General features: G+C 34.5%; 2 protein-coding genes across 3 annotated transcripts; one reads left to right on the top strand and one right to left on the bottom strand.

The window, feature by feature from the left end:
• Positions 1 to 2875: 2875 nt before the first annotated feature.
• Positions 2876 to 4415, top strand: ASL9 (ASYMMETRIC LEAVES 2-like 9). The gene is made up of 2 exons (XM_023677304.2): positions 2876 to 3214; positions 3814 to 4415. The coding sequence occupies exons 1-2, from the start codon at positions 3038 to 3040 to the stop codon at positions 4135 to 4137; spliced, it is 501 nt and encodes a 166-aa protein (XP_023533072.1). The 5' UTR covers positions 2876 to 3037; the 3' UTR covers positions 4138 to 4415.
• Positions 4416 to 7764: 3349 nt separating this feature from the next.
• Positions 7765 to 9578, bottom strand: LOC111795062 (uncharacterized). Of its 2 annotated transcripts, none has more exons than XM_023677303.2 (3): positions 8292 to 9578; positions 8057 to 8188; positions 7765 to 7922 (listed from the first exon to the last, which is right to left on the bottom strand). In XM_023677303.2, exons 1-3 carry the CDS (start codon positions 8796 to 8798, stop codon positions 7827 to 7829), a joined length of 735 nt encoding a protein of 244 aa, XP_023533071.1. In that variant the 5' UTR covers positions 8799 to 9578; the 3' UTR covers positions 7765 to 7826. The 2 variants fall into 2 exon arrangements, with proteins under 2 accessions (XP_023533071.1, XP_023533070.1); XM_023677302.2 differs by having other exon boundaries at positions 7765 to 7925; positions 8292 to 9572.
• Between the last annotated feature and the right edge of the window lie 213 nt (positions 9579 to 9791).

Genomic DNA, 9791 nt, shown 5'->3' with positions numbered 1-9791 from the left:
AACAATTTTTAAATTTTATTTATATTGATGAACTATATAATGAAGATTATTTTCATTAAAAAAAAAATTGTAATTTCATATTTCTTTATATAAAAAAAACAAAATATTCAACTTGATTAATAATAAAAGGAAAAAAGAAAAAGTGTGGACTTGAAAATAGGTTCATTAGTCAGATTTAAATACTTTTTTTACAATAAAATATTATAAAGAAAAAGTATAGCATACATAGGAAAATAGGATTGTATATCTTTTTCACTACCCAATGGAAATTGTAAAATAAAATCGGTTCGATAATGGGAAAAAAAAAAATGGAATTTAGTAGAAAATGGATGAGCTTTCCACGTCAGCTCCAAATTGATGATGCTGATTAATTAGTGGTACTAATATGTGATTAAAAGAATTAATTAAAGTTTCCATAATTATTGAGATTAGATGGATTAGCAGTTGAGGTTTTCATGGTAACGCGTTTTTGCATCCTTTAAAACACAATTATGAACCTAACGTGTCTACTCAAAACTCCACCTTTTAATTTATTCTTAATGAATGTGTTTGGGATTATGTGAAATTTTAGCTAATTATCTGATTAATTTTTTTTTGATAATCGTCATTTCTTTTAATTTCATTTAGCTGCTCTTGATTTAGTTTGAATAAATAAACGTTCATATTTTTCCGACATCAATGGTATATTCTGTAGAGGACATATGTTTTTTTTATAGTTGAATGATCAATACATTTAAAATTCGTGTAACAAGTTAAGCCCACCTTTAGTCTAGCAGATATGATTTACTTTATCTTGTTATGTATTGTCATCAACTTCACGGTTTTAAAACGTGTTTATTAGAAAGAGATTTCCACACATTTTTAAGTAATGTTTTATTTCTCTCTCCAATTGGAGTAAGATCTCACAATTCACCACCTTTGGGGATCCAACGTCCTCGTGACACACCGCTCAATGTCTGGCTTTGATACCATTTGTAACAATCCAAACCCACCGCTAGCAGATATTGCCTGTTTTTGCCGGTTATGTATTGTCGTCAGCCTAACGGTTCTAAAACGTGTCTACACCCTTATAAGGAATATTCTGTTCCCCTCTCCAACTGATGTGGGATATCATAATCCACTCCCCTTAGGGTCCAACATCCTCGTTGGCATACTGCTCGGTGTTTGGCTTTGTACCATTTGTAATATCTCAAACCCTCTGTTAACAGATATTGCTCGTTTTGGCTTGTTATGTATCGTCGTCAGCCTCATGGTTTTGAAACGTGTTTAGTAGAGAGAGGTTTCCACATCCGTGTAAGGAATGTTTCGTTCCTCTCTCTAACCGAGGAGGGATCTCACAATATAATAAATAAATAAAAAACAAATCTAATTCTTTGATTTGAACATTTATGTGATAAGGGAAGCTAAGCGTCTAAATGAACGCACGTTCATAAAAAACAAATCACAATTTTCAATATCAATCAAATAGAACGAACATGGGTGATGACAATCTTACGTTAAAGAAAAAAAAAACAAACCAATTAGAGAATTTCATCTTATCCATCGTCTTCAATTAGAAGACAAGACATCAAAACATTAATATATAATGTTTTGTCCATTTCATATATGAATTACATTTGAAGCTTCTTCATATGTTTTTATCAATACTTTCGGCGAGGATTGGCCAAATGATATGACCCCTCCACACACATCTGTTCAAACAGAACAAATCCTAGTGGGTGGTTAAGATCAACTTCCTGTGTAGCCATTGTTTTATAACTGATTTCTTTATGTATGTAACCATAACTGTTAAAATTAAAACAAAAAAATAAAAAAAATAAAAACATTAAATTTATTATTATTAATTTTCCAAATTATGAAATCAAAATAATTAATTTTGGAGATTTTTTTAAGACTATAGCCTCCATTTGACCGATGAAAAGATAAGATTAATAAATATGATTTAATTTGAAAGAGTTGATTGGAAGATAGAGGGTAGCATTTATCATAAAATATTAAATTTAAGGAAGAAAAAAACATAAGGAAAATCGCATCTAAATGATGTAACTTGCTTGAAAATAAATTATATATAAAAAAATAATAATATTAATTTGTATTAATATCAATAAGATCACATATTATATGGTATACGATCTTATTATAGCAGAAAAGTCCATAAATTAAAGCATAAGCACGTGTGTTTCTTTCGTCATTTTGGATTCCAATCTTGTCATTCGTATCTTTTTCTTTTGTTGTTATTATTTTTATATTTATTTAATTTTGGTTTTTGTCAATGAAATGTACGAAAAAGTCCCGGCCAATTTCATTTTATAAACATTTCCATACATTTAATAAACACCCAAATTAGCTTAAGATTCAAGCAAACATACTTCCACTCGGTACTATATATTAAATTAAATAGAAATTAAGAAAAAAAAAAGGAAAAAAAAACAGGGAGGTCCTACGTGGAGAATGTAATTAAAGTGGGATGAACATTTTAATAATTTTTTAAAAAAAAAAAAAAAAAAAAAAACCCAAGAATTGAGAGGGCGGATTTGGTGCTTAATGGTATCAAATCAACGAGTTTAAATTAATATATTTTTATAGAATTAGAGCGTTACATTGTAATTCATAGCATGTGGTATAGTTAAGATGTCACAAATTATATAAATAAAATAATATTAAGTGGGAATTGTTGAATTACTTTAAGAAATATAATTTTTATAAAATAAAATAAAAAAAGAGAGCAAGAAAAGGATGTGGAAAATAAATTAGAGAGGGAGACAAAATATGATAATATAATATGTGGGGGCAAAAGAAAGATATTCTCACCAAAAAAAAAAATATAAAAAAAAAATAATTTGTTTTCTTTAGAGGCAAAATCTAAAGGGTTGTTCTTTGGTGGGTCCGTTTTAAAGATTTGGCGTGACTTCTCTATATAACATCCTCCATTTCCTTCTTCTTCGCCCCCTCTTTTTGTTTCTGCGTTCTCAAAACTCGATTTTGACCTGAATTTTGTTCGGAAGCTACCGGAATTGGTCACATATCCGCCGGAGAAATGAAGGAGAGTGGACGGAAACAAGGCGCTGTTGCACCATGCGCCGCCTGTAAGCTTCTTCGTCGGAGATGTGCTCAAGACTGCGTTTTCGCCCCTTATTTCCCCGCCGACGAGCCTCATAAGTTCGCCAGCGTCCATAAAGTCTTCGGCGCTAGTAATGTCAACAAGATGTTACAGGTTTCACTCTATCAAATTACATTCTTTATTAATTCTTCCTTTTTCTTAAATTTTGTCCCTAAACTCTAAATTATTTACCGACAATCCTATTACCCTATGACATTGACATTTCAAATATGTTTTTTCCCTAATTATATATTTTTTAACGCGTTCAAATATTATATTTTAATCATATGAGCTGAGCTAAGAGACGGAAGCAACTAGCTAAGTGTTTTAAAATGTGTGACTTCTCAAAAAAGCAAGCCCAAAAACAGTTCGAGGAGATCGGTTGGTGTCGGAAAGAGTAAAGAGGTGGTTTAATTTGTAGTAATTAGTGGTCAATTCAAACCCACCTTTAACCATACCCTTTGGTTAGCACTGAACTTTCCACTCACATTATTAAAGCTAAGCTTAGCTTTGGGGAAATTTCTTTGCTTAATATAAAGTGTATAATTTGTGTCTTAATTAATTATTTAATTCCCTTCAACTTTAAGCTCCATTAGGCTCATAGCTTTCGGGAAATTACAATACAGACCCGAAGCTTTTCTTTGTTTATTTTTAGCATCATTTATACTATTATGACGTCATAATAGAAGCTAAAATTGTTTATATGTGAATAGGAGTTGCCGGAGCACCAGCGGAGCGACGCCGTGAGCTCGATGGTGTACGAAGCAAACGCAAGGGTTCGAGATCCAGTGTACGGCTGCGTCGGAGCCATATCGTCGCTGCAACAACAAATCGATCTGTTACAAACCGAGCTAGCGATTGCGCAAGCGGAAGTAGTACACATGCGAATGCGTCAATTCACATCGTCATCGTCGAACCCGACAGCCGGACACTCGCCGGAAACTGTGTCGCCGTCTGGCAAGATCAACATTCCGCCGCAAAACAAGTCCTATTTTTCCATGGACAACATGGGGGAGTCGTTGTGGTCATCCTGCTAGCTAATTAATTTAAGCTTTAGGCGTGCGCTTTTTTTTTTAAATCTTATTTTTCCTAATTATCATTATAATGTGCTTTCTTTATCATTATAATGGGGCGGGCTTGCTTTATTGTACTTCTGCTTTTATTTATACTTTTTTTATATAAATTATGTAACTTTGTAGAAAAGAAAATAGCGCTACGCCGAGATCATTATCATTCATAACCATATTGTAAATGCTTAAACAATGTAATTAATTATGCGGTGTCATATTTATAATATATACTTTTAATTATAGTATTTATATTGGGCCTTTTTTTTTTATTCTAATTTAATATATTATTCTTGATTATTGCAAATTTTAAAATATATGAATTAAATTTTTTAAAGTTTCATTAGTGGTTGAGATCCTATATCTGGTTAGTTAAACCCCTTTTTTTTTTTTTTTTTTTTTTTTTTTTTTTTTTTTGTCTAAAAGAATTTATATTTATGTTATAATATGGCGAGAGATGTAATTGTAATGAAATTTAGACCTTAATTTTGACTTTATAAAGATATGATTTATAAGAAGGTTAGGAAATTGAAATCTTGGAGCATGACAAGCTGTGGATTCGCTGCATTATTGTAACATGAATCATCGACATTAACAAAAAAAAGTCAATTGTTTTTGGAATCATTAGTTCTCTAAGTTTTGTCGCCAACATAAATTATGTACAATAATCATCGGATTATGTTCTTTTTTTTTTTTATAATGTTTGTGCACTTTTGGTAATAAAAATGATTGTGGCCCAAAAACAACATTATATTTTACGTAAGATTTACAACTAAGCGACATCATCGAATCATATCCATATATATTCATTTGTTCATTTGTAGACCCTTTTCTTTATTTCTTTTTGGAGTTGACTTCTTTAGTGTATGATTGCCTACATTTTCTTTTCTGTTCGGGGCAAATTGATAATGAAGCGAAGGTCGAGCCTAGACTAGTGTGCTAGAGATTAATCGGACTAGACAAAGACCTAGATCAAGATGTCTCTAGGAGACCGTGCATTTAGGGTACGAAAAGCGGCCAACAGGCTCAAGCTCCAGTATTGCAGACCACAATAGGTTTGGAGGTTTTGCACGAGAGAACCTTAGAGATAGTGTTTAATCCATTAATACCTGGCCTAAAAAACCTAGTAGAAAACCACGATAACCAAGGACAACCGAGGTAGCTCGTCGGACTTAAGCAATGTGAATAATTTCATGAGATGGGCAGCAAGGACCACATAGGTTAACCTAGTAGCTGACTGACACACAAGGGATCACAACCCCCTAACTTTCATGGCAGTATGGTCCCCTAAGAGGGTTGTCAACTAAGCCCCACAAATGATGTTCAAAGCGCTTTACAGATTTAGCTTAGGACATTGATCATTCATTGCATAAGTAAGGTAAGCCACTAAGTTGTCGCGTACCTAACTGCTTAGATAGCATTGAAACTTAGATCACAATTCCGAGAACCCAGAACAAAACCCATGGATATTTACTGGATTAAGGATGTTAGAAGAGCTAAAAAGTAAGTTGCTTACTGAGACTCATCCCTTTCTACTTTTTTTTTTTTTTTTTCTTCTTCTCAGGTGAATGATGTCATTGATCGAGACGGGAGGGTGTTTGGGAGTCTTGAAACCATAGATGAGTGACCCGGAGCGTCTAGGAGTCTATATAGTCACACATAGTTACATCATACGTTTTCTCTCATGAAATTCATATACTACATGAACATTGTTCTTTGATTGAAAATTTTCTTCTTTTGCAAATTTTGTCTCAAATTTTGGGGTGCGACAATTTATTTGTACCACAGGAGAGATGGGAATTGTTCTTTACTTGGAGAATATCCAAATTTTTTAAAGAAAGAGCGACAAAAATATTATTCATCTTGACCATATTATATACTTTTTTTCTAAAAAAAATCATAACCCTAAGTTGTATTCTGAATCACTTCAACCAAAAGGAATGTTGAATGAAGATCTAAAGTGAAAGTAAGGTGGCAAAAAAACCCTTATTTGGAGTAGGGTTAGGCTCAACTCCTACGGCGTGTAAGGTTTGAATTTGAGAAGAGATTGATGATGGGAAGGCTTGAAAATGCAGCCCTACTGGCATGCCCTATACACCTACGTATACCCATCCTACTTACCCTATATCAACACAATGTGGTCATCTTTACCTTTCTTTCTTGCTATTATATGATTGCAACATTATTCTATCAATCATCACCCATTTGATTTACTCCTTCTATTCTATTATGTTGGATTGCTGGTCTTTCCCTTAATGGGTTTTTGATATAAATAAGGTTCAAACATGATACATTTTTTTAGTGTGTGAAAGAAAAAAATGTTGAATTTGTAATGATAACCAAGTAGAATCTCCTTTTTCCCTAATTCCATGGGTCACAAATGGTGCCAAAATAAGAATCCCATTAAGAACCACAATGTTTCTTTGTGGGTGATTCTGCTCAACTTCTTCTTCTTATCTCTTCCAATAAAGAACTGATATCATTTGTATATGTAAAACTTTGGGTGCTTCATGATCATTTGTTACATGTTTATGGGTTTGTGATTTGATTATGAACAACCACCACTTGTTGTGTGATTTCTTTTTGGCAAGTTGGGTTTCTGTCAATCAATCGTCCATGCCCAAATTTATAAATATTTCATCGTGTATGATTATAACTAACCGTACTTTTTCTTGGTAAACATGGGTGAGATTATACCAAACTTAGGTGCATGTTAGACATCTATGTTAGGTTCGGGTTAGTAAACTTAGGGTTCGAGGGAGGGGCTTGAAAGGCTTTGAATTAAGAAAATTGTGTTAAAGTGCATGTTTAGAAAAATTGATCGAAAGAGAACGGTATAGGAAGGTCCTTACACACGAGCTAAGCTTAAGAAGCCGAACTCAAACTCCAACCCTTAAAGCAAATATGTGAGAAACATAAAATAAAGAGCTATATTGTATGCTCGTGTATAGATCTAGGTTTTCAACGGACTTGACAAATTCATGAATTACCTTGTTATTGTCCACTTTAAACTTATATCTACGATCGACTCAGTGTCAATAGAAATATTGTCCTTATTACTTACACGTACGAGAATTCTTTTAATAAAAGACAATATTCGCATTGAACGTTAAGATCTCTTTTCAAATGATACGTTTATGGGTCGGTGTACGAAACAAAAAGAATCTAAAACAAATGGCTTCAATCTCAACCCACCAAATTAAAAAAGTGGGCAAAAGGTAAGAGAGAATCCATGAAAGCCTCTTTAATTATAACATGAAGAAGCAATAAGTCACCCACAGAATAGGCCACCCCTTCAAGCTTCTACCTAGTTAATTAGTGCTGTCCTAGCATCCCAAAACCCTAATGTGACACCTCCATCACCTTTTCCTCAAATCCTTTCACACTTTTTTAGATCAAAAAGGGAAAATAAATTATTCCGTTTCTAAATTTTCAAAATTTTCTAATATTTCTCGGCTAAACTTTGTATCTGATAGTAGGTGCATTTATAGATTAATTTGGGTCAGGAACGAACATTTTTTAGATCCAACCTAATGGTTTGCTTAAATTGGGGTTATTTGGATCTCTAATTCAAATTTATGTTGTAAAACTAAAATGTTTAATAGAAAAAGAAGTAATTTTTAATAAAATTTGATAGTTTTGTAATAATTGTGAAATAATTACAGATGATCATCAAGGCCACTGAAATCTGTGACATAAGGTAAATACATTAAACTTGCTGCCAATTCTTGCAGCCAACTCTCTTCCTCTTCCTTCTTCTGTCCAAAAAAACAACAAAAAGTAAGGAAATTGACCCACCCATCTCAGAAAGCTCTCCACTTTATCATCAATAACATACAAAAAATGGAAAGCTCTCGCCTTTATGAACAAAAAAATTGAATGTTGTTACCGTTTGATCTCTTTGTTTGTTTAGTTGGTTGGTTTGGAGAGGGATCTGAGTGTGACAGAGCTCGTTGTTGTTGCGAGCAAATCTTCCTCGTACTCGTGTTCTCCTGTCTGCTAGCGTCTTCCGACATGCATACTGTGAAACAACAAACCAAAATCATTAACAAACCAAAATCAATGATGAGGGCACTTAGTTTATATATATATTGAAGAAGAAGAAGAAGAAGAATTGTAAGAACCTTGATGGTTTTGTTGAAATTCCTCTGGTTTCTCTTCTTCAAATATCTCACAATCCTTTCTTTCCTCTCTTCCTCTGAGTACCGAATTGCCACCTTAATGTTACTCTCTTCCACGCCGCCCATTTCATAGTTGCTGCTGCTGCTATACGCAGGCTTCAACTCAGGCACGTACCCGAAGACCTCATCGCCGTATTCGCATGCCCCGGGCAACGCTGCCTGGCTGCCGACGAAGCTGTGAATGCCATACAATCCCATGTTAGACTCAGGCCAGGAGGGGACAGTCATGTCGGAGACGGGACATGGCATTGTTAGAAGCGGCGAGAGGGCGTGGGACGGGGAGGGGATGAAGGGTTGTCCCGCGGCAGCCAAATGGAGATGATGATTGGGTGTAATGGTACACATTCCAGAGTCTCCAGCAGGCATTAATAGGGTGTGGACATCAGAGAAAGTGTTGTTGGTGTTGGGAGGAAGAAGATGATCAGAGTAGAGATGAGGGAATGAAGCCATGGAAAGGATGTGAAAGGAAGGAAGAGAGGATTCTTTGGGGTCTCACAAAATATGCTCTTTTTTCTGTTAACTGCAACGCTTTGGATTTGGCATCCAACTTTTATAGATAAACACAACATGAAGAAGCTTCAAAGTTGACTGATGCAACAACTTGCCTTGCATGGGGCAGGGCAGCTCGGTCACCTGACCGTATATTTCTCCATTTTACTCTGTTTTTCTCAATTTTACAACAAAACTCCAATACATCATGCTAATTTCTCTTTCTCGGGACGAAATTTTCATTTATTTTGGTTGGACTCGAATCATCGATTTTTCACTCACATAGTTAGGCAGGCATGAACAAGAACAAGAACAAGAACAAGAACAGTGGTTTTATTTTCCCTTTCTAATTAGCCGTTTCAATGCGGTCTTCTACCAATTTCGAGGTGGGTCCTCATGGGTCAAAGGTCCTACGGGTTAAATAGACGTGAGATTCAAACTTCTTTCTAATGCAGGTTTGAATTTGAGTGTAACTATGAATTTAAGTACTAGGAATAATTAAGGAGAAGGAGAAAAGTGAGGAAGAGTTAAAAGGAGTTTATGGGGAAGGTGAAGTTAAAAGGGAAAAAGAGGAAGAACCCTGAAAAGAGGGAGTAACGGCAGGCCTCGTGCGAATGGTATTCTTGTGGTACTGATTAAAGTGCTATCTCAGACTAACTACTTCCAAAACAACTGAACCCTTTTTTCTTTTCTTTTCTTTTTTCCTTTAAATATATATATATAACATATAGATATAGAGAGAGAGAGAGAAGAGAGAGAGAGAGAGAGAGTTAGAGAGAGGGCAAGAAAGGAATCGAACACATGGGTTGGGTTTGGGTTTGGGTTTGGGTTTGGGTTAGCAAAGTGATACAACAGAGAGAGCATGAAGAAGAAGTGGAAAGTACAACAATATATACCCAAATCTGAAGGCTTCTTCTTAATTACAATTTCCATTCATGTCTCTTCCTTGTTTTC

Source organism: Cucurbita pepo, chromosome 5 (genome assembly GCF_057944985.1).
Source record: "Cucurbita pepo subsp. pepo isolate OVF chromosome 5, ASM5794498v1, whole genome shotgun sequence".
Taxonomy (NCBI): Eukaryota; Viridiplantae; Streptophyta; class Magnoliopsida; order Cucurbitales; family Cucurbitaceae; genus Cucurbita; species Cucurbita pepo.
Note: the sequence above shows the minus strand (reverse complement) of the source record. Positions and strands in the feature narration are given on the sequence as shown.

What these genes read in the sequence shown, in the direction of transcription:
- LOC111795062 (XM_023677302.2), bottom strand. Translation starts at nt 8,798, where the DNA reads ATGGCTTCATTCCCTCATCTCTACTCTGATCATCTTCTTCCTCCCAAC. An exon ending in ATTTCAACAAAACCATCAAG is followed by an intron (nt 8,189 to 8,291) that starts GTTCTTACAATT and finishes GTTGTTTCACAG; the next exon opens with TATGCATGTCGGAAGACGCT. An exon ending in ACAAACAAAGAGATCAAACG is followed by an intron (nt 7,926 to 8,056) that starts GTAACAACATTC and finishes TTTTTTGGACAG; the next exon opens with AAGAAGGAAGAGGAAGAGAG.
- ASL9 (XM_023677304.2), top strand. Translation starts at nt 3,038, where the DNA reads ATGAAGGAGAGTGGACGGAAACAAGGCGCTGTTGCACCATGCGCCGCC. An exon ending in ATGTCAACAAGATGTTACAG is followed by an intron (nt 3,215 to 3,813) that starts GTTTCACTCTAT and finishes ATATGTGAATAG; the next exon opens with GAGTTGCCGGAGCACCAGCG.